This window comes from Lepidochelys kempii, chromosome 10 (genome assembly GCF_965140285.1).
Source record: "Lepidochelys kempii isolate rLepKem1 chromosome 10, rLepKem1.hap1, whole genome shotgun sequence".
In the NCBI taxonomy this organism is placed as follows: Eukaryota; Metazoa; Chordata; order Testudines; family Cheloniidae; genus Lepidochelys; species Lepidochelys kempii.
The window spans coordinates 54,820,439-54,844,720 of NC_136389.1; the positions used below are offsets into that span (position 1 = coordinate 54,820,439).

At 40.9% G+C, this 24,282-nt stretch overlaps 1 protein-coding gene across 5 annotated transcripts in view; it reads left to right on the forward strand.

Moving 5' to 3' along the window:
• The window catches only part of OTUD7A (OTU deubiquitinase 7A), a 253,547-nt gene that overhangs the window by 153,464 nt on the left and 75,801 nt on the right, over window positions 1-24,282 (forward strand). For all 5 annotated transcript variants that reach the window (XR_013636423.1, XM_073303653.2, XM_073303652.2 and 2 more), the window contains one exon: window positions 18,966-19,148. Coding sequence is in view for 4 of the 5 variants with exons in the window: in XM_073303653.2 (XP_073159754.2) it covers window positions 18,966-19,148 (183 nt within the window). In the remaining variant the exon portion in view is untranslated. The remainder of the gene's footprint in view (window positions 1-18,965; window positions 19,149-24,282) is intronic.

Here is a 24,282-nt window from a genome sequence, read left to right on the forward strand (position 1 = left end):
GCTTTGATTCATGGCCAAACTTTGGTTCATGGCCTCTGGTTTAGACCTCAGGTCTTGCACCAGGCCCAGTGCTCCAGGCTCTCTCTATCTACTAAAGTTAATAGTAAACAAATGATTCCAACACAACCTCAGTCCCAAATTTCCCCAAACCATCTGCCCTGATGTGTCCAGCCCTCTTATGGAACACTCAGAGAAGTAATAAAGTCCATTGCGGCTTTAAAAAGGCAAAAACACAGTAGTTTGTTGTAGTTAATCACTTCAATTCAAACACAACACTGGGTTGGTTTACTGTAAAAACTTGTAACCATTGTATAACAAAAGGACATAAGTTAAGTGATACCAAGTAGAAGGAATAATATTAGAAAGGGTTACTGTCATAAATATAAAGGGAAGGGTAAACCCCTTTGAAATCCCTCCTGGCCAGGGGAAAGCTCCTCTCACCTGTAAAGGGTTAAGAAGCTAAAGGTAACCTCGCTGGCACCTGACCAAAATGACCAATGAGGAGACAAGATACTTTCAAAAGCTGGGAGGAGGGAGAGAAACAAAGGGTCTGTGTCTGTCTGTAGTCGTCTTGGCCAGGGACAGAACAGGAATGGAGTCTTAGAACTTTTAGTAAGTAATCTAGCTAGGTATGTGTTAGATTATGATTTCTTTAAATGGCTGAGAAAAGAATTGTGCTGAATAGAATAACTATTTCTGTCTGTGTATCTTTTTTGTAACTTAAGGTTTTGCCTAGAGGGGTTCTCTATGTTTTTGAATCTAATTACCCTGTAAGATATCTACCATCCTGATTTTACAGGGGGGATTTCTTTATTTCTATTTACTTCTATTTTTTATTAAAAGTCTTCTTGTAAAACACTGAATGCTTTTTCATTGTTCTCAGATCCAAGGGTTTGGGTCGGTGGTCACCTATGCAAATTGGTGAGGCTTTTTATCCAACATTTCCCAGGAAAGGGGGGGTGCAAGTGTTGGGAGGATTGTTCATTGTTCTTAAGATCCAAGGGTCTGGGTCTGTAGTCACCTAGGCAAATTGGTGAGGCTTTTTACCAAACCTTGTCCAGGAAGTGGGGTGCAAGGTTTTGGGAAGTATTTTTTGGGGAAAGACGCGTCCAAACAGCTCTTCCCCAGTAACCAGTATTAGTTTGGTGGTGGTAGCGGCCAGTCCAAGGATAACGGGTGTAATATTTTGTACCTTGGGGAGTTTTGACCTAAGCTGGTAAAGATAAGCTTAGGAGGTTTTTCATGCAGGTCCCCACATCTGTACCCTAGAGTTCAGAGTGGGGGAGGAACCTTGACAGTTACAAACAAAAGTAAAAATATGCTTTCTAATGGCTATGACCTAACTTCAATAATTTATGATCTTTGTTCAAGATTGTTGAGAAAATGATGTTCTGTTCCCAGAGATTTCAACCCACTTGGTTGAAGGATCAATCTTCCTCAGCTGGCAAGAGCTCTTATGGTCCCTGGTTTTGGTCTAGTGATGTAAGCCAAGATTTCTTCTTCCCTTTCCCTTATATTTTCCCAAATTCACTGTTTTGTTTCCACACACAGAATAACTTCATGCTGTTCTTCCCTTCCTGTGGACTTCCCATCCCCGTGCTAATTCATATGTAAATGAGGCTGCAGTTGGTTTTGGTCACACTTTGCTTAATTTCACTGGAGACAAGTAGATAGCTGCCTTCCCTCCTGTCTGGGAGATAAACTGTCTCCCTTTGTTTGGTCACAGATTTTAAAGCATCATGTCCGTGATTATTCATGATTCCTCATTATTGTTAATACAGACATTTTACAATCACCAATAAGTCATTAGCAGTCATAAAAGACATTATTTGATACACTTTTATAATGCAATAGTATTGTATGTAATCAGTTTATTCAATTACTCATTATTAGAGCATCAGACCGTCTATCTTTATAGTCCCATAAACCATTGAAAGTTCTTCTCCTTCTGGGAAGAGATGCCATGTGGTCTAGTGAAGACTTTTTGCTGATTTCTCCCCAGCTGGTGATAGTTGAATTGTTACCTCTGCCCCTTGTTAGCTTGATGGCTTTGTTTACCTTTTGTGTAAGTGCACCTTCATTGTCTGTTTGTCTGACCAGACTGGTCAGCCAAGCAAATACACATTCCATTTTCTAGAGCAAGCTGGGCTTATGTGTTACTTGCGAAACACGTTTTAAGAACATAATTCTAGTAGGTGTCCATAACTCTTTGACCACATCCTGTACATATATCCTGCAAGAATATTAATGATCCGTGAGTTATTTGTTTTCCATGACACCTTTTAAATACAGATTATGACAGCAGTGTGTTAGGTGTAGTCTCTATGTCAGGCCTAATGAGCCACTGACACGGAGTACTGAACACAAAAGGGACACAATGTCACAGTTACTATGAAGCAAAATGCAAATAAAAAGTAAGCATGTGGTTCATTGGAGGTGAGGTGATAGACCTGGGATGAGGTGCATTATCATGATACTGACTTCCCATATATCCAGTGGAAGCTGGATGCTTTATGGAATTCACATACTTGGGGACAAATTCCCCACTGGCTTCACTTGGAGCTGCATTCACTTACAGCAGTAGTGAAGTTATCTCTTGGACTCTAAAATATTGATGACAGCTCTAAGCACACCAACAAGAGTCTTTTGGGGCCTCACCAGCTACTCTTTTAAGGAGACTGTAATTTTTTTCCTTAAATGAAAGTGTTTTGTTGCCAGTCAGTGCTGGGTGCAGATTAACATAATCCATGTTTAGATTCATGAAGGAGCTCTCCTCATAGTAAAAAAAAAATTAAAAACAAAACCCCAGCATTTCAAAAGATATATTTTAAATGAAAAGAGCATGTTGATCTACAAAAACAGATGACAGTGCTTTTCTGCTAAGCCATCTGTCCATGTAACATTTCATCAGCTGCTTAAAATAATTGTCATCCACCTGCGACTTGGTATATAGCTTACTCAAAATATGTTCTGTTCACCACCAATATAATCCACCAAGAGATTGGATTTCTAATTCTGAAAATGCATGCAATCAAGTGGATTACCCAGCAGAAACTCATCACAGATGCAATTAGTTGGTGCTTTCTTCAAAAACCAGTGTGTCTAAGTAGAATTAAAAAACAAGGTAGTATAAGTAATAGAAAAGGAGAAACACAACCCCCCACACCTGGCCTGAGCTTGGGAACAGTCCTATGACCCTGAGTGTGAAAACTTGACTTCCTAGGGGCAGTTTCTTCTCTCAGACAGCCACTAGTCCTCATAATAGACATCAATGCAAGAGGAGAAGGAAGCTGAACTGAAGTAAACTCCTTGTTCTACAGGGACCAGAAAGATCCCCTGCACCTTGCCAGTGCAAATTTGAATGACTTTCAATTAATCCATTCTAATAGAATTTTCAAAGAACAGTTGTGATATTGAACTGATTTTTTTTAACTTGAAAATCAAGGAGTGAAAATAAATCTTACTTTTAAACTCAGGCTCTGATTTTAACTCAGTTTTTCATCTATCCATCATGCCAAGAATACAGCTGATATAGAATCTCATGTCTTATACATATGAATGTTTGTGTTAATATATGGATACCAATGGGAAGAAATGATGGCATTTCAACTGAACTTGGGGATTGCTTTATTTATTGGCAGCTAGTTAGTAAAAAGTGAGAGAAACTGGCAATTTCTGACTTGTCTATCCTTTAAAGAGTGTCAAGTGTTTTTTTGACATATTGATGTGAATGATGCATTGGCTCAGTGGAACAAAATGAGAGGCACTTTGCAGTGATGAAAATTAATAATCTATCAACAACCTTGAGAGCCAGACGCTAAATACTTGTCATTTCTCTGAATATTTTCCTGGTGCTAGGTAGCTTTTCCTATATAACGCCTAGATTCAATAAATACTCTCATGTAGTAAAATAGCTTTTAGAATGATCAGAGCTAGCAATAAACATAAGAAACAATACAGCTCTTGCTGTGGAAAGGACATTTTTGGCCTTTTTTTCCTCAATTTTTTGTATTTATTTATAACCCTGCTATATTACTATAATCATTTTAAATATCATCTGGATGGAATATTGGGTTTACAAAGTCTCCCTTACAATATTGTAAAGGTATAATGCCAGATCTCGTCTCCTTACGACATCAACAATTAAATAAACTCAGCAAAAGCAGCATTAAGATAAAGAATAAAAGGGCAGAAATATGCCCTTAAGCAGGATAGTACTTGAAGTGATAAAAGAGCAGAGAAAACATTCCAGGTTCCTAGCAACACAAAGGGAACCTATCTCCTTCCTTAAAACATGCAATGGAGGAAACAATCACAGACACTAGTGATTTCACTAGCTGCCACCCAGTGCCTAACCTACCTTTTCTAAACAATCTTACCGGGGGGGAATCCCAAATGGTAGTCAGAGAGTGAATGGAAGTGCCCTGAAAAGGCTCACATCCTACAATGAGCTAAAAGGATGATTCAAGGTCTGGGAAACATCACCTACAATGAGAGACTAAAGGAGTGCAATTTATTTAATTTATCAAAGAGAAAGTTAAGAGGTGATTTGATCACGGTGTATATTTACTTAGATGGGGGAGATATCTGATACTAAAGGCCTCTTTAATCTAGCAGACAAAGGCATAATAAGCTCTACTGGCTGGAAGTTAATGTCTTCAAAGTTCAAACTGGAAACATGACACACATTTTAAAATTGAGGGTAATTAACCATGGGCATTACCAAAGGTGTGGTAAATACACCATCCCTTGGAACCTTTAAAATAAGGCTTGAATGTCTTTCATTAAAAGGTGCTTTAGTTTAGACAAAGTTCTTGGGCTAGATACTAGAATCACTGGGTGAATTCAATGCTCTCTGATATTCTGGTGGTCAGAGAAAATGATCATCATATACCTTCTTGTCTTAAGTCTGTGAATACTGAACTCAGATGGTAAGTTCTGGACAACTGTTCCTCAACCCACAGAATCTCTCAAATCACAGTCCTCCCTCCCATATTAATCAACATCAACAAGATCTTCAGAGAGCTATTGACACTAATAGCTGAAGTACCAGTAGTACAAAGATAACATTCAGCTCTACAACATCATCTGTAAATAACACCAAGCCTTATCTTTCTCAATGCCTTGCATCTGGATGGAGAGCAGCTGGCTAAGGTTGGAAACAGGCAGGACTAAGGTGATGCTGATAGGAGGGAAGAACTTCAAAGAACTTCTCTCTCCTGTAACATCCCCCACTACTGAGGGCATTTGCCTTTGGTTAAATCAATCAATGGCCAAGTCATTTTACCTAGCAATGAAGTCACCCTGAAAAACCTCAACTGGTACAAAACATTGTTTAGCAAAAGAGATTGCCATGGACCCTTCAGCCTGGTGCACTGCATTCCTGCATTGGCTCTGCAATGAATACAGAGTCCAGTTCATAGTCATTACCTTAATATCAGCAACTATTCATGGGATTGTTCTTTACTATCTGGGAGTTCCCCTCTTGTCCTCTGTGACTGTGACTTCCCATAACAGCTACATTCTCCTGGCATCCAGCTGGTGACTTAGAAGAAGATTCATGGGTGCAGGAAACAGAACTCTTACAGCTGGACCTAGGCTATGAAACTTTCTCAGGCCTCAGTAGGACTTGCCATGTTCAGAAAAAATGTAAAATTCAGCTCTTTGTCTTGACTTTCCTTTTATACATATGCAGTTCCTCTTACATGCATGCAGGCATATACACACACAACACCCAACAATCTAACCACATAACTTACTCCTACCTGCTTGGCAAGTAGATTGATATTGTTTTGTTTTTAATTCTAGGAAGGTGCTCAAAATCTAAGGTGATGGCTGACACAAGAACCTTTATAGTCGTTCAGGTTCCAGGGGCAGCTATTTAACTATTTTTAAAGATATACTGTATGGCTTACCAAACATAATTCTGAAGGCATTCAGGATGGATAGCTAGCTGGTGACCCATAAATCTCTGTGGTTATACCTTCTTTCAGGTGGGCTTGTCATTCTTAAAGGGGAGAATTAGATGAACCAAAAGTTTTCTGCCCTAAATGCCTGTGTCTGTTTTATTGATTAGATATTGAGCTACATTGTAGACTCATTTAGTGTTGGGTCAGTTTAATAGGCTAGAACAATGTGCTCCCCTCCTAGCAGCATGCTGAGGTTTTACAGATATTTATGGGGACAGTTGTCATTCAGTGGATTTCTTAATATACAGAGTGACATCACATATTGGTTTCTCACAGGAGATGTTGCTACTATACGTTCTGCAGGAATTAAAATGTTTGCGATGGTGTAGAACTGTGATGAGTTTTACCTGACAGCAGGACCATTACGAATATTGCAGGGGAAGAGCTGAGGGGGCTTGTTTGCTTTTTGCAATGATTTATTTCTGGCATCTTGACATGGTTGTTGTGATTTATTGTAACACACACTGGGAGTGTAAGATTTTACAGTGAGGTTTTTCACAAACAAAAATATGGACCAAAGAGTTTAATAACTAAGGGTCCATATCAATAGCATATAGCTTGTGGACTCTAACCCACTGGTGGGGGTGGGGAAGGGGAAAAGGGGGGTTGTGTTTCCGCTCCCTACAGTATATCTTTTTAAAATAACCTCAGACTTAAATATGATGGCCTTTCACATGGTTTAGTTTTTTCCAGAATTCTTTGTTAGGTCATGAGAATATGTGAAACATTTCCTACAGCGACAGTATTCACATAATTATCTAAATTTTAGCTCTCTTAGGCCCCAGCCCTACAATGAGCTCTGTGCAAGCAGATCCTTCTGCCCTGAAAAGCCCTGTTGACTTTAGGGGGCTCTGTGCAGGTGGATGCTCACTCTGAACTCATTGCAGAAATGGGATCTAAGCACTCATCTATTAAATATACAAATATAAACAAAGACAAAAATATTTAAACAAAGATTCTGTCATTCCCTGCTCCCCTTTCCCAAAATGGAAGCTGGATAGGCTCCACTCACTGCTGTCCAGTTTGAACGATACCTTTAAAAGAACTGTGAAATGCTACGACAGCCTGTGTTTTACCAAGCCTCCAGGACGGTCCTGGAGTCTCCAAGAATTAAAGATTAATCTTTAATTGAAGATTGTCTCGTGATGAGGTTCAACAAGGACAAGTGCAGAGTCCTGCACTTAGGACGGAAGAATCCAATGCACCGCTACAGACTAGGAACCAAATGGCTAGGCAGCAGTTCTGCAGAAAAGGACCTAGGGGTGACAGTGGACGAGAAGTTGGATATGAGTCAACAGGGTGCCCTTGTTGCCAAGAAGGCCAGTGGCATTTTGGGATGTATATGTGGGGGCATTGCCAGCAGATCGAGGGACATGATCGTTCCCCTCTATTCGACATTGGTGAGGCCTCATCTGGAGTACTGTGTCCAGTTTTGGGCCCCACACCACAAGAAGGATGTGGAAAAATTGGAAAGAGTCCAGCAGAGGGCAACAAAAATGATTAGGGGACTGGAACACATGACTTATGAGGAGAGGCTGAGGGAACTGGGGATGTTTAGTCTTCAGAAGAGAAGAATGAGGGGGGGTTTGATAGCTGCTTTCAACTACCTGAAAGGGGGTTCCAAAGAAGAAGGCTCTAGACTGTTCTCAGTGGTAGCAGATGACAGAACAAGGAGTAATGGTCTCAAGTTGCAATGGGGGAGATTTAGGTTGGATATTAGAAAAAACGTTTTCACTATGAGGGTGGTGAAACACTGGAATGCGTTACCTAGTGAGGTGGTGGAATCTCCTTCCCTAGAAGTTTTTAAGGTCAGGCTTGACAAAGCCCTGGCTGGGATGATTTAGTCGGGGATCGTTCCTGCTTTGAGCAGGGGTTGGACTAGATGACCTCCTGAGGTCCCTTCCAACCCTGATATTCTATGATGAAAGCTCTAGGAATTCACCCAAAAATTTGAATCCCCAGTTTTACCTTTTGTTCTAACTCTAATTAGAGAACAAATTAAAAAGCTAATTCTGTGCCAATTTTAGTTGTACTGCTATATTGCCCTCCCCCCCAATTTCTCTTTGTATAAGCATTGTTTTCCAACGTGACAATCTCTTCCTCTGACCTTTTTGTTCCTTGTAGGCCTGAAATACGTTTTGGCTTAGCCTCTTGTTTGATGTCCTTTTCTCTTTATGCTCCTGTGTGTATTATTGTTATACTCTCATGCACTTCATTCTGTAATCAGTTCCTAGCTGTCTTCTCTGTGATGTGTAGCACTTTGCATATGCTTCTTTATTGCTTTTTTGAAACTTCATGTTCATTCATACTGGGTCTGTTTTATTACCACCTGTAGTAAATAGTACTCACTCAACTAGTGCAGACAGTATAATTCTGTAATTTGTTAAATAATTTCTTCTCACCCCTCTGTGACCTTTTCTTTATATACTTTCATCCTACATAGTTTTAGCCAAAACTTCCTGCTCTACTTTTTAATTTCCTTTGTTGAAATTCTGCATGGATGTTGTTACAAATCTGCCTCCACTGTAGTCAGTATTACTTAGATCTTCCCCAATTCTGCATCTCAAATTACATACTCTGCAGTGTGGTGTTTACAACTAAATCAAGTATTGTTAGTGACCTTTCAAGTGCCCTCTTCAACATTTTGGAGTAGGCTGAATTTTGAAAGCTGTGTGTGTGATTTTATAGTTGCATTATTCCTGTTGTTGCTAATTAAAAATAAGGGTCCCCAGTCTTGTCTGGGTAATTGTATACTAGCTCTTTTAAGAAGTGAAAATACAATGAATTCATTACTCATAATAGCCATAGTGAGCTACTTTAGCGATGGGGGAACACCTAACTAAAAATATTGCTGCAGTTGAACCCCTGTCATTCATGTTCCCCTCCATTCTTCGCGTCCCTCCCGCCCAACATACACTGCCTGCTGGATGAAGAGTGCTATATAAGAGCGAGATATTATAATTATTAATTACATATGTGTACAGCCTTGCATGCAACATCTCCAGAGCTAGAACACTGGCTCTGATCCAGAAAGGCCTGTGCTTAACTTTTAAGCATGTGAAAAGTTTCATTGACTTGAATGGGGCTACTCACATGCTATACTGTTAAGAAGTCTGTAGGTGTTTGTCTCTCTCTGCCTCTCCTTACAACACAATCCATTCTGAAATTTCTCCAGGGGGAATAATACATGACAAATGAAGTGGATAAATATTTTACATTCTTTATATGTGGGCTATTTTTATATTTCAGAATAATAAGGGAAAGCTGCAGTGGTAACCACTGAAAAGCTTAGGACTGCATTTCTGAAGAATGAGTGTGCTTTTTCCCCCAAAGGTTGTGATATGTACGGTTCCTAAAGCAAAGCTTTAAATGTCAAAGTGCAAAACTTTACTGCTTTTCCATTTCACCTCTGCAAGCTGACAAGCTCGTTAAAATGCAGAGTGAGCTAGAAATATTTTTATTAGAAGAAGCAAATCAAGGCTGTGTCAAAGGTCACATTGGAACTCTTCCAAGAGTGCAGCCACAGTTTATAATTTTTTTTAAATCTACAGTATTTAGTTTGATTGGATTTTAAATCATCTGCATTAGGGAATATTTAATGTAAAATCCAAGGTAGTGGTGGTGGTATTTTAAAATAGAAAATGGGCAAACCTCTGACTTTTCTATTAGCACAATTTATTCTAGTTCAGACTAGGGGGAAATCATTATGTAAGTACTGTACGTTTTTCATCACGCCGAAGTGCATAGACCTGTTATAATGAATACTTCAGACCGTTTGTAGCTGGGAGCAGAACCAAACCCCGTCAGTCACTGGTAACAGGAGAATGTCCCACCTACTGGAGTGCCCTCCAGTTTGTTTCTACTTCCACAGTGGCAGGTGGGCAGCTTATCCCAAATTTCCCTCCTGCAGAGCTTTTCTGAGGAAAATTCCAACATTTTATTTCACATTTTCGACTAGCAGTTTGGCTTACTAATTTACCATCTAATTCCCAGTTGTGTCCCAAGGCTGCATTTGTCTTTTGGGGTGCTTTCCCCAAGCTACACTTTCCCTTTTGAGATCCTGCCATGGCTAGTGCTGCTCAGAAAGTCAGAAAATGCCAAGGATAAAGATCAAGATCGGTTTCTCCTGCTCCACTCCTCTTATCTAGTGTTTCACTGGAGAGGCGGGGGTGGTGGTGAGGGTCCTTCACTGAGGTCCATCTGAGGTCACCTCAACCCCATTCTCACTGAGGTCACCGTAATCCCATTCAACCAGAGAAGCCATCACTCTGAGGGGAGTGATACTGGAAAGGCAGCATACCAGGTGAAGATCATACCTATGTGCTTGGAGCCTGCAGCAGCAGCAACCGTTCCTGAATGCAAAGCCTAAGAACCTCCTCCCCCTCTCCTTCCTTTTTGTCTGAGAGAGGAGTGACCTGGACCCAGCATAGACACCACTGACTCTGGGAGTACGATAAGGGGCCTTCAGAGCCAGGCCCCTCCTCATTGTTAACACTTCTGAAGCAGACCTGCCCTAGGTTCTCTTCTGGGATATTCCCAGCTGTGTCCTCCAGTGGAACTATAGACCTATTGCCCATGTGGATCCCATGCACTAGGAAGGGGTGGATCTAGTGGGACCTCCCATCCAGGTTGAGTTGGTCCCAAGGGATGAGATTTTTGGGAAATTCATTCTTGAACACCAGCCCACTCCTTGAGAGATCCGGAGGGGGCCTAGAAGAAGAAACAGTAAAAGCCCAGCCTCTGAGGGCAGACAGCTTTAATCACCTGAAATTAGGGCTGTCAAGCAATTAAAAAAATTAATTGTGATTAATCGTGCTGTTAATAATAGAATACCATTTATTTAAATATTTTTGGATGTTTTTCTACATTTTCAAATAGATTGATTTCGATTACAACCCAGAATACAAAGTGTACAGTGCTCACTTTATATTTATTTTTGATTACAAGTATTTGCACTGTAAAAAAACAAAAGAAATAGTATTTTTCAATTTACCTAATATAAGTACTGTAGTGCAATCTCTTTATCATGAAAGTTGAACTTACAAATATAGAATTATGTACAAAAAAAGCTGCATTCAAAAATAAAACAATGTAAAATTTTAGAACCTGCAAGTCCACTGAATCCTACTTCTTGTTCAGCCAATTGCTCAGACAGACAAGTTTGTTTACGTTTGCAGGAGATCATGCTGCCTGCTTCTTGTTTACAATGTCACCTGAAAGTGATAAAAGGTGTTCTCACGGCACTGTTCATAGCCGACATTGCAAAATATTTATGTGCCAGATACACTAAAAATTCATGTCCCTTCATGCTTCAACCACCATCCCAGAGGACATGCATCCATGCTGATGACACGTTCTGCTCAATAACATTCCAAAGCAGTGCAAACTGATGCATGTTCATTTTCATTTTCTGAGTCAGATGCCACCAGCAGAAGGTTGATTTTCTTTTTTGGTGGTTCGGGTTCTGTAGTTGCTCTTTTAAGTGTTGTTAAGAGTGTTGCTCTTAAGTCTTCTGAAAGCATGCTCCACACCTTGTCCCTCTCCGATTTTGGAAGGCACGGCAGATTCTTAAACCTTGCATTTTGTGAAATCTGCAGTGAAAGTGTTCTTAAAATTAACATGTGCTGGGTCATCATCTGAGAGTGCTATTGTAACACCAACATGAAGCTGGTCGTTGGCCAGCGGGATTGAACTGTGGACCTTTGGAGCTTACTGCATAAGCCTCTGCAGCATGAGCTAAGAGCCAATGGGCTCTTAGCTAAGGCTGTAGACCAGACTCATTTAACTCTCTCTAAATGGTCTCGGTGCCACTAGATGGGACAGAACACCACACCCCAGAGGTGTGTGTGTTACACTATAACTATATATAGCAGAATGCAGGTAAAACAGAATTGTATGCAGGGGACATACAATTCTCCCCTAAGGAGTTCAGTCACAAATTTTAATATTTTTTTAACGAGCGTCGTCAGCATGGATGCATGTCCTCTGAAATGGTTGCTGAAGAATGAAGAAGCATACAAACGTTTAGCTTATCTGGCACGTAAATACCTTGCAGTGCCAGCCATACAAATGCCTGTTCTCACTTTCAGGTAACATTGTAAACAAGAAGCAGGCAGCATGATCTCCTGCAAATGTAAACAAACTTGTTTGTCTTAGCGATTGGCTGAACAAGAAGTAGGACTGAGTGGACTTGTAGACTTAAAGTTTTACATTGTTTTGTTTTTGAATACAGTTATGTAACAAACTATCTACATTTGTAAGTTGCACTTTCATGATAAAGAGATTGCACTACAGTACTTGTATGAGGTGAATTGAAAAATACTTTCTTTTGTTTATCCTTTTTACAGTGCAAATATTTGTAATCAAAAATAAAATACACTTTGATTTCAGTTACATCACAATACAGTACATATGAAAATGTAGAAAAACATCCAAAATATTTAATAAATTTCAATTGATGTTCTATTGTTTAACAGTGCAATTAAAACTGATTAAGTGTGATTAATTTTAATTCATGATTAATTTTTTTAGTTAATCCCATGAGTAAACTGTGATTACTCGACAGCCCTATCTGAAATACGCCTGGGGTAGATCTTGAGCCCAACTTTGTTCCTCCTTTGGAAACATCAGCATGGGGACAAATGCCAATAGAGCAAAAGTGCTTGGGGTTTTTTAAGAAATTTTCCTTCTTATTGGAAGAGGACCAGTCGTTCCAAACAGGGTTAGAGGATCTCTCACACAACACATGCACACACAACATGCACAATGTAGTTTTTAATTTTAAATGAATTTAGAAAAATAGCTAAGCAAAGTTTTTCCAACCTCAGAATTCAGAGTCAGTTTGGCCTTGGTTCTAGTCTTGGGCATTATTTGGGATTTTATTTTATTTTGCCCAGTTTATTCATCTCTACATATTGTGATAAAATACTATACATTACCAGACTCTTTCCTAACACAATACAAGTAAGCTACTCAGACACTACCTTGCTTTACTAATCCACCTTAAGGGGATTTCCTTTCTATTGTGTAATTGTATATTGCTTTATCTCTGCCTTCTGTTTTTACTCTGATTGACAGAGCTTCCTGTTATTTCATTCAGACAGTGTTATTTAGGAGAGACATTCTTGCCTACACCTGTACCTGGCTTTATTTTTAATTTTCCCTTTGATCTATATGCCTGCTATCTGACACTAATTAATTCAGAAACAAATTTTTGTCAGAGTATATTTTCTATCCTATACTCTGCTTTATTTGTTGCATTTTTCCATATACTCCTCTCTAACAACACCAGTTCTGTCTCCTGGCAACCATGGATGCTTGTATATGAATCCAGACTGTTGGCGCCTAATCTTTACTGAACTGTTTGGGAATTCAGACCCCTAACTGTTAAGTAAGCAAAGGCACAGAAATAAACGAACTTTACGAATGGTAGTAAAGTTGCAGTAATCTCCCCAATGGTTTTATAACCCACACCTTTCAGTCCTGTTAACTTTTACACCTGCTGACGCAGGTATCGCATGCAGGTGTTTTCTCAATAATAGTTCCGTAATAGCATTATTTCTCTTGACCAAGATAATTCATTTCTCACCCAACTTTGCAAGTCGTAAAACTTAATTAAATTTAGTATACTAAAATGATTCACTACATTTGATTGTTGAGATGGATTTAAACTGTTTGTCTTTCAAATCTAAAGCATACAATAGTAATAGGCCTGAGTTCAGTAAAGTACGATAAGATTTTTAGTGTTTGGGCAACATGTCTGCTTGGCTTTTGTTTAGAGAAGCTGTGATTCAGGGAACTGAAGATACAATAAGAGGGACAGAGTGACCTTGCTGAAACAATCCTATGATTTTTAATGTGAGCTCTGTCACAGATCCATTCTTAGCCACCCATTAGGACTACTATGAGGGAAATCCAAGCCTCTGTGTTCTAGGTCCCTAGGGTGTTTCAAGCTTCTGGAGCCTGAACAGAGTCAGACCTTGCCCCAATCTCAGGGATTCTAACCACACCTTCAGGGCACAGACCTCCTATCTGGCAACCCCTATGAGTATTGGAACCCATTGTCCAGCTGCTTAGCCCCCCTCAGTGCAGCACTGACCCTTCAGACTCTCTGCTACTTAAACATCCCCCTAACAGTGTGAAGCTTCTGGTTACAGTTTACCTCTCTCAGGGGCACAAAGCAGTTCTGCAGCTGTTAACCCACATGTACTCTTTTGTGCTGGATCAGGAGAGTACCAATTATACAAAACAATAAAACAGTGAGTGCATGTCTGTACCTCAGTTTCCTCATCGAGGGGGGCTATAGCAGAAGTGTTAATAGGATTGTGAAGCAGGGGTGAGGTACAGCGTGGAACTGATTGAAATTTTTGATGGGGAAGAGTATTCTGTCCAGAGAATGTCTTATGTGTTGCTGGCTGGCACAGAAACATATTTTGAGGGAGCCCTCTGTTAACATTGTGGGAACACATCACTGGTCTTACAAATTCTATGTCTCATTTGCTGAAACAAGGATACCCAGAAGTGGTTTTCCGCCCCTATAGGCTTTAGAAAAACTTTTTGGCCATTTGTGACACATTCTGACACATTCAGCTGTGTCACAGAAATCCAAAATTAGATTATTTGCAAGTTGGTGTTAATGATTACAGCTCATCTGCAACTGTCACAAGCTCAGTGCATATTTTTTCATGGAGTGTTGCTTAAGCTGACACCCCTACATCCTTCAAGATACACTTACGTGCTGCTGTATCTGATGGACTGCTATTAATAGAACTGTGATAGAACTTTGCGGCGTTACTGTTAAATAACACACCAGCTTTCACGCTGAAGTGCCAGTGTTTTGTCCCACACAATTGTATTCTTTGCACAGTGTCCTCCACTGCTTCCATAAAAGCCAGCTATTCAAGACTATGCATCATTCAGTGTCAGAATGCTTTTCGTAAGAGTAGCCTAAATAAAGGACTTCCATGATGTCAGTCCATTTCAAAAACCAGATTAATAGGTGGTGTAAACAAGTAACATGAGCAGCATCTGGAAACTATCCAAAAAGACTGATTTGAAATAGTTTGTTTTTATACTCTCAGTTATAACATCAGTTCTTTTGTCTGAGATGACAAAGCAGTCTTTCAAGTTTTATCAAGTGCTTGGAAGTCCACACCAATCGGTATGGATTTATTCATCAAAATCTGAACTACAGTAGTACACTGTATACCCTAAATTATATTGTTTCTAATGGAGAAAATACTGTTAATGCTCCTACCTCTCCAACAACTCTCCCTTTACTTTTGTGTGGAAAATCATTAAACATGCTCTTTGATCCCCTCTAATCTTTCTCCCTCACCAAAGTGACTAATGAACTCTCTCATAGCTAAATCAAAAGGGAACTTAGATTTCAAGAATATCTATTGCCTCTGACGCTACTGATCACTCTCGTTTCTCCTCTCTTTACTTCCCCTTCAGCACCACCTTAAATCACATCTCATTCTCCCATCTCCATTACAGGTTTCAGAGTAACAGCCATGTTAGTCTGTATTCGCAAAAAGAAAAGGAGTACTTGTGGCACCTTAGAGACTAACCAATTTATTTGAGCATGAGCTTTCATGAGCTACAGCTCACGTCATCGGATCCATCTCCATTAGTATCCCTCAGTGTTTCGTCCTTAGTCTCCGGGTCTCATCTGCTCCTCTGGCTTCTGTTACCATCTGCATATGGATGATTTCCAAATCTAATACCTGACCCTCAAGCCTCCATTCCTCTCTTCACTCTCTCATCTCCTTTTCTGTCTCGGGCATCTCCTGGATGTTCCCCACCATTACACCCTGTTTCTCCACAAAATGGAGTTCTTCCCTCTTCACCGTCTCTCTCGTCTACGTCCATTAACAGCTAATAGCCTCGTATATCTCCCAAGATCACACTTGCATGCAGGTTTGTCTACCGTCTTTTTCAAACATAACATTTTGTCATGTCTTAGCAGTCAGTGTAGACCAGATATCAAGATCGGTATCATGTCAGCTAATAGCAATTAGACGTTGCTGAAGTGAGAAGGAAAAAAAGCCATTAGCTCTCAAATTATAAGGGTTAAGTCTCAAAGAGAATGAGGAGGATAAAACTTTGCATTACAGACAAGTCCTTTAACTCTTGTCTCTCCATCAGTCCCGCTTGGTTTCTTGATTAATCCTACAGCATGATCCTCTTTCCTTATTATCCCCACTGCAAAAATCTTTTGTCTCGTCTTGATATTGTAACGTCTTTGGCCTCTGTCTGTCCACTACTGCTACAGTCCTTTACTGCTGTTCCAATCAGATTACCCTTCTCACTGGATCTTTTTGCATTTACCTGCCCGTTACCGCATTACATTCAAATTCCCACTTCTTACCTTCAAAACTGTACATAACCTCACTCTCATCTACATCTCTGGCTCATTTTCTCCCACATCCTCTCTCATGCTCTCCTACTTCTTCCTTTTTGTCACTTCTGGCTTTCTGCTTTTGTTCATGGGTGACAGGGAAAGTAGAACATCTATTGTATTTTTCTGGCAGGAAAAAGGCAATTGAAAAGAAGAGAGTCTCTTTTAGACCAAGGCAGTGAGAGAGATTATTGTGTTGATTACGGTCAGTACTTTTTTCTCGATTCAATCACTACTACAGGGTGGCTTATGGAACATTATTGCAGTTCCCACACAGAGGGAGTGCAGTTACACAGCTGCCATGGGGTGGATTTGTGGGAAGGATTTATATGCTGAAGGAGTGATTGAAAAAGCCTATGCCAGCCATTGAGGCTGGCTAAGATCCTGAATCACCACTTCATTGATCTGGAGGGCCTCTTGGCATACACTCTTGGTTGAGGATTTGCCTGCATTCAGATGCCTAGGGACTACAGGAAATAGGAAAAAAAAAATAAACTAATGATCTTTGCCTGTGTCAGAGCTGCTTTAAGATGTCATGTTTTGCTGCTGACTGGCTGTCTCATGTGGGAAACAGCTACAGATGTCCAGGTGTACTGAGGAGATTTGAAAAGAAAGAAACGAGTTACTTCTTTGTAAGTGATTTTTTTTTCTGTAATTCCAAGTCTGCAGTAGATCGTAACTCTACACAATTCAGAATTACAATGCAGTGCACTTTGACCAAGTCCCAAAGACCACACTCCGCATTTATTGTGGCAAAACTCCCAAAGAAGGTGATTGGATTCTGTCATAGTGTAAAAGCCGACCTTCAGAGGCCTTGAGAAGAGATTATTAGGAAAATAGGTTGGCTCCTGCATTCCTTCCACACTCCTGCTAACTTCATCAGGAGTTTGGGATATGCTAGGAATGCAGGGCTAGAATGCTGTTTGTAATGTGCAGCCCTGCCAACTCTCTCAGATTAATCAGAAGAGACATGATTTCTAAGTAAAAGTAAGCCTGACTCATGATCTCGCGAGAGAACTCTCGAATGTCAGGATTTTTTATTATTTTTTTTTTCAGCTGGGCTGCTGGGGTCCCCACTGTCAACAAGATGTGTGACCTGAGAGCACCTTCAAGGCTCAAACTAGAAGGGAAATAAAGAGAAGCCACATTTATTTAAAAAAGAATCCTCATGATTTTTGGGGGTCTGACTCATTATTTTCCAGTGGCGAGGGTTAGCAACGCTGAGTGTGTTTTACATTTCAAGAAATACAATTGAGTGCTAAACTTTTATCTGTGTGGCAAAAACACCACTTTGGGACAGTCTTAGAAAAAAATACTGCCTGATTGTTAGGGCTTAATATAAGCATGTTTGCTTTGCTTATGGCATGTGAAAGACACACTGCATAACTAGTCACTCGTAAGGCACATATAATGTATGCTGTTGATTTTGCACACTAGTTCTTATTGGAATTAACAAAACCCTATGCTCTGGACTGATCAAGTTTGTTTATTGTATGCCCTGCTCTGTTGCTTAAAAAGGAAGAGAGAATTTCTGTTTAAGTAACTGATTTTGCTGAAGTAGCTTTTGTTGCATGTTTGATAATTAAAATGCTGGCTGATTTTTTTTTTTTTTTTAAATCCTTGTGGTAGTATGGGCAGTGAGTGTTTTAAAATGGCTTTCCTTAAAGTAATATAGAGAACAAAAGTCTGATGTAGATCTGAACAATTAAGACTGAGTGATGTTATAATTAACATTTTATTGTTGCAATTGTTTTATTAGTCGTACATCAAAGAATAGAATGATAAAAGGCAGATGTGTTCTTTTCCACGGTTAAGGACTCATTTGAATATCTGAGCAGTTATAGTTAACAATATCAAATTAAGACAAAACAGTTTAAAGTTCATAATGATAACTGAGTTGGGGATGGGTAAGAGGCTTTTATTGGAGTTGATCCATGAAATTAAAGTTAACAAAAATTTAACAGATGTTTTAAATAAATAGTGTTAGCTCTTAATTAAATCATACTCAGTGTGTGATCTTTCACTTCCTTCAGCAGGAATTGTACTAGTTTACATAGCAAAATATATACAAAAGCCTCCTTTAAATGTGACTTTCTTTGACCATAAAGTATATTGAATAAATGGACAATGTGCCATATGTGATACAATGGATGGGTTTATATACCAAATGAGAGAGAGAGAGGTTGAGTAACCCTAAATGATGGTAGGCACTTTGTGGACAAGTTGCTCCCTAAGGACTATGGTCTAAAGGCCTTATCCTAGAAACAAAATAATTGCCGTAAGAGGGCTGAGTGTTATTTGTGGGATCAGGCCTTAACTAGATAGACAACATAAGCAAAAAGAGTGCAATATTCAGCAGCCGGTGAAGTGATCGTATCTATCTGTGTATCTTCTGAAGTGCAAATGGTTTGTTGGTTCCCCAATTATTGTTGTTTTTAAAAGAAAAATATCCATTCATTCTCTAATGTTTTATTCCGAGTTATATTCATTTTCAACTATATGAGCCATGTCCCTAAAATGAATGGCAGTTTTGTTAGTCATATCAGACATAGCTATAAACTGCTAACAGAATATTACCTTCCACCTTTTGGCAGGCAAAAACTGGGATTTGACCGCTGCTCTGAGTGACTATGAGCAGCTCCGACAGGTACACACAGCTAACCTGCCACAGGTGTTTAATGAAGGGAAGTACTACAAGCATCAGGAAAGAGAGCCACCCCAACAGGTGAACAAGTCTGAACGACCAAGTCTGCAGAGACAGGATGACATTGCTCAAGGTAAATGCAGCAACTTGACCGCCTTTGTGGACAAATAGCTTTATGGATAATCAAAGTTTATTATGCAGGCAGTAGGAACTAAATTATCTGCCACCAGATAAATTATGTCATTGTTACTAACTTTATGGAGATGCTGATGGGTTGGGCCCTGTATTCCACGTTTTTCAGTCCAGTTTATCTTTGCCTGTGTTCAGTAGATTTTAAGGTGTAATTGAAGTATTTAAATTTAGGTTTTTTTAGAGACAGTGCTACGTTAACTATGAGAGGTGTGGGCTAGATGAAGTTGTAGACTGTTCCCATTTCTAATTTCCCATGATGTGTGAGTCCAGAGAAAGTTCCATCATTTAGGTCATTGACTTCTTGATCATTATTAAATGATAAAGGTGGTCCTGGAGACAACATCTGTTGAAGTAACTTTTGTCATGAAATGTCTTATTCTCTTGATTCCACCTCCATAAAAAGGTGATATTGAATTAGTATTTCAAACAAAAGAAAGAAAAAAGAAAGACAAGGAACAATTTTTAGTTATAGCAGTTGGTTTCCATTACATGATTATAAGCATTAGGATTTATTTTTCATATTCAAATCGCTCACTCTCTCTGACTATTGTAACAGGTTTCTTCTAATTTAATTCAGCAAACAGTTCAGGCCTACATTCAAGGTTAATCTATGGTATGCCATCTTCTCACATTAATAAAAAAAAAAGTAACTAGTGACCCAGCAGAAATTTGTTGTCATGAAACCCATCCTGTTAGCTGAGGATCTGCTCCTAGGAGTGCTACAGTGGTGATGCATTCATGTATGTGAGGAATGTTGGAAGGGAAAATCTTTTTTGTTTCTCAACAATTTGTCCCTGACCCCACAGGAAAAAAGACAAGACAACAAGAATGTGGTTTTAAAAAGTCATGACTTTATTAAGTAACTGTGAGCTGTCCAGCACAGACTATCCTTCTTTTGTAATCCATTCCACCTGGTGGAGGGCTGCTGTCAGCCCCTACCCTTCTTTTGGGATGTTGGTTGCAGCACTGTTGCTGAGACCCTATTGCCCTCTCTTCATATGAGAGTTAAGAGGGAAGACAAGACATGGTTGTCTCTTCACCGTACCAGGTGTTAGAAGCCCCAACCACATTACCCACCGTCTCTAGGAAATACCTTTTTCTAATCTGCTTCCAATTCTGGTTTATCAGTGAACTAGACCCTTTATTGAACAAGTACCTGCACTGGTGCCTTGGTGCCTGCCAAGTTGCAACAAACTGACCTGCAAGCTAACCTGCCCACTGGGTCCTTGGGCTACCTACAGAACACTGAAAAATCCCACCTTGCCCAGTCCATTCTGGCAGTGAGGGAAAAATTCCTTCTCAGCCTCAACAAGGTAACTAGCATGAGCCAACAGCAAGGACCAAAAACCCCAGTCCTTTTCTAATCCCAAATCGGGGGAGCTTTTCTTCTCAGTGCAGAATAAGCCTTTGAGCAGGGCAAAGTGCTTACAAGCCCTCTTTTCGGTACCTAAGAGCCACTAGGCTAATACTGTACCTTCTATCCAACCAATCAACCACAGAGGCCACCATCCCATGCCCCTCCCCAGTGCTTAATTTGTCATGAAAAAGGTGCCAGAGCTCAAACAATTAGGTGCCATGGCTCAAGTAAGTTTTTTACCAGGATCATAACAGAGGCAGAAAGGGCAACAGCAGCAGAGGCAGGACTCAAATAAGTGTGACTACTTCCCTCCCTCCACCACCACACGCAAAGAAGCTTTTCCTTGGGTGAGTGGACTCCTTAGGGGCCTGGGGGCTGAGGGCCTAGCTGAGCTCTAAACTCTCTCCCCACTCCACACACCCCAATTCTATATGCAGGAGCATGCTTGGTGGGCAGCCTGGGAAGCATTGGGGGAGTGGAGTAAGCACAGAGCAGCAACAGCCTGAGCCAGAAGAGGAAGGGCTAGTGGCTTCTTGCAGGTGAAGCAGGGCTGGCTGTGCCCCCCATATCACAGATTAGTGAGTGGGTGTCTCCTTGTGGGGCCTGGCTGGGCTCTCCCCACAACCGAGCAGGAGCACATATTATGGGGAATCAGTACAGTGTGGCAACTAAATGGAAGCACTTGGGTGAGTGCGGCAGGATTTCTGGCTGTGCTCATCCCCCCACAGGTGTGTGGCCCCTCTTGGGGATGGCAGAAGGGTGGAGACAAGGTGGCTGGCTAGGCTCACCCCACCACAATAGAGCTGTGAGGGGCAGGAATGAGACTAGGGGGAGTAGAGGGACATTCCCAGAGTCTGGAATTTCTTACATGGTGTAAAAGCCCAGGTGTAAAAGCTTACTTAAAACCAGCTTTGCATGTGGAGGACCACCTGAATGCACTTTTTTTTTCCCAGTAAGTGTGGATTCTAAAGAAGATACAAGCCTGTTGACTTTGTTCCATACATGCTGATAGAGCTTTTGTCAGATTTGCTTGTCTGGAGACAAATTAGAGACAGGCAGGTGTGACCATGTGACTGTGTTCACACCTTACATACTATTGTAATATTTTTTGTACAAGGCATGTCTTGTGAGGTATCATTTAAAAACTCAAAATTTGCTGATCAATAATATCATGGCAAAATGCATGTAGCAGCATTATATGTGAAGTTATAAACATAAGTTGAGATCATGACTAGAAGTATGTTTTCCAGAGGAGTCTGGGAAGCCACTAAACCAGTTCTTCAAAGACAAAGGGCAAGTTGACACCTCATCCAGGTGTAAACAAAGCTGATGGACCGTTGCCTGCTTAGTGGCCATTCTTTGATGGGAAAGGGGGCAAGGGCAAAAAAATCTACATTTTAGCAAAGGAAAAGCATGGAGTTCTCTTCTACACCGACTGCCCACCTTGCTCCCAGCTGGAAATGCTTCTCAAAGGGGGGAGAGGACTATAAAAAATGGACAGACACCCCAAGAGAGCCCCCTCTCTCTCTCTGCCCCTTGATTCACTGCACCAGAAGGGACAAAGGAAGCAGCCATTAGATTGGGGGAGGGATCCTGACCTAAGAAGTTTGGTCAGTAAGACTGCTGCAAGTATGCGATGAGAACTTTGCTTTGAATTTAACATGGCTTTAAGTTAGGCATCAGTAGCATTTTATCTTTATTTTTGTAACCATTTCTGACTTTTATGCCTCGTTACTTGTACTCGCTTAAAATCTATTTCTTTGTTTTGTTGTTTTATCTAATCCAGTGTGTTTTTAAATGGAGGTATCTGGGAAACTCCATTCTGGGGTGGCAAGTTGTGTGCATATTACTCCTTTTAAAGAAATAAAAGACCTAATATAACTTGTACTGTCCAGGAGAGAGCTGGGCAGTACAGGACATACATTCCCCCCCCCCACCCCCAGAAATGTATGTCCTCTATTGAGACTGGGTGAGTGTTGGGGTCACCTTGCAATATAACCAAGGCTGGTGAGAGCCAGAGTGTAACCCAAGTGTGGCTGGCAGGCTGCAGTTACACACAAACACTCAGGGTGTGGCTGGCAGGCTGTTGAGCAGCCCAGGTGGGAGCTACTTCAGCAAGGCATTGTAAGGCTCCCAAGGTTGCAGGGCAGGGATGACACAGCTGCTCATTAGTCTAGATTATACCCTGGTATGTCACAGCAGGTATCTGTTTCATTCATACACTGGCAGGATCACAGGGCTGTGCCCTCAGGCAGTTTACTATCCCTGCTGCCTTCCAGCAGGAATGCCATAGGAAATGCAGGACACTACGATCAGCTGACTTTAAATGTCCACTCTGCAATCATAGAATCTGATAGATGTAAAGTAGCAGCGTGTCCCCAGCTAGAGACGCTCACCACTTACTCTGGGCTGCAATTCACAGGCAAACGTTCACTCCAGTGGAAGTTAATGGGGAATGAGGTTTCATTGCAGTGTGTAACCTATCCCTCGCTAACAAGCTTGCAATCTTTTCTGAGGTATCCACGATTACTTTGCATGAATGAAAAGTTATAGCATCCACAATTTCACACGCCAGGTGGTGTCCTGGGTTTGGGTGTTTTATACTTGGCTGTTGTCAGCCTCCTTAGAGCCAATTAACTGAGGGGAAATTAAAAGATGGAGGTTTTACTGAGTGTTGGACTGAGACAGTAGGTTAGGGTTTCCTTGAAGAGAGGATTGGGTGCCAGAGTCAGACCTGAAAGCTGAGTGGAGTACAGCCCTGCGGGACCTTTTTCCATACCTCATGGCAGTGATTACTTACAAGAATGAAGTCGGGGTGAAGGAGGCAATTCAGGAAGGGGCTGGTAATGGGCAGTTCTTCAGTCACTCAGAGTGTGAAGTGGGCAGAACTTGAGACTTGGTACAGAGAACCAGTGAGGAACCCATTCGGGTGCAGTGAGACCTCCGAGAAGCGTGATTCTGGTATTGACCGTTTTTGTTCAATGCAACACTACTAGCACCTTGAACATCCAGGGTTGTACTGGAAGTGTGGGAATGACGCTGGGGGTGATTTGGGGTAGAGCTACATCACTATCAGAGATAATACAGGGTTCAGCAAGGAAGGATTTAGATAGGGCTTGGGCATTTGGGGATCTGTGGAGGGAGCTGACTTCCTGACTCTGAGTGCCAACAAACGAATTAAGTTATGTCATAGAGAGTTATAATACTGCAAGGCCATGGGAAAGGCTGGGATTTGCCATCATATACCAGTCAGACTTGTGTAGGTGCTCCTCTTTCTTCATGGGCAAGGGAATTATCTTGCAGAATGAAATTTCAGTTCATGGCAATGTCAAAAAATGCATACTGTTGAGGCTCCTCTGGTGAATTCGTTCAGGGTTGCTCTGGCTACACCCCCATCACAACTTGGAATGGGAACCTAATACATTGAGCCTATTGATGGTAACATTCCAATGTATACAAGGTGGAAGGCCCCTGTTGAAGATAATTCAGTAGTTTATGTGCTAAACTCTTCATGTTTATTCCTTCCTTTAGGATCACATGAAAAACCCCAGGAGTTGGTGACTGGCTGGGTGGGCATAATATTGTGCATTTGGCCCACAGGTTCACTTCTGGGCCTCACTAGTGAGGCATCTCTGAGTTGGCATGGATGGAGGGGCACTCTACAAGGAGCAAGGGAATTAGTCAAGGAGGGGCATGCTCTGGGACCTGCTGATGCCCC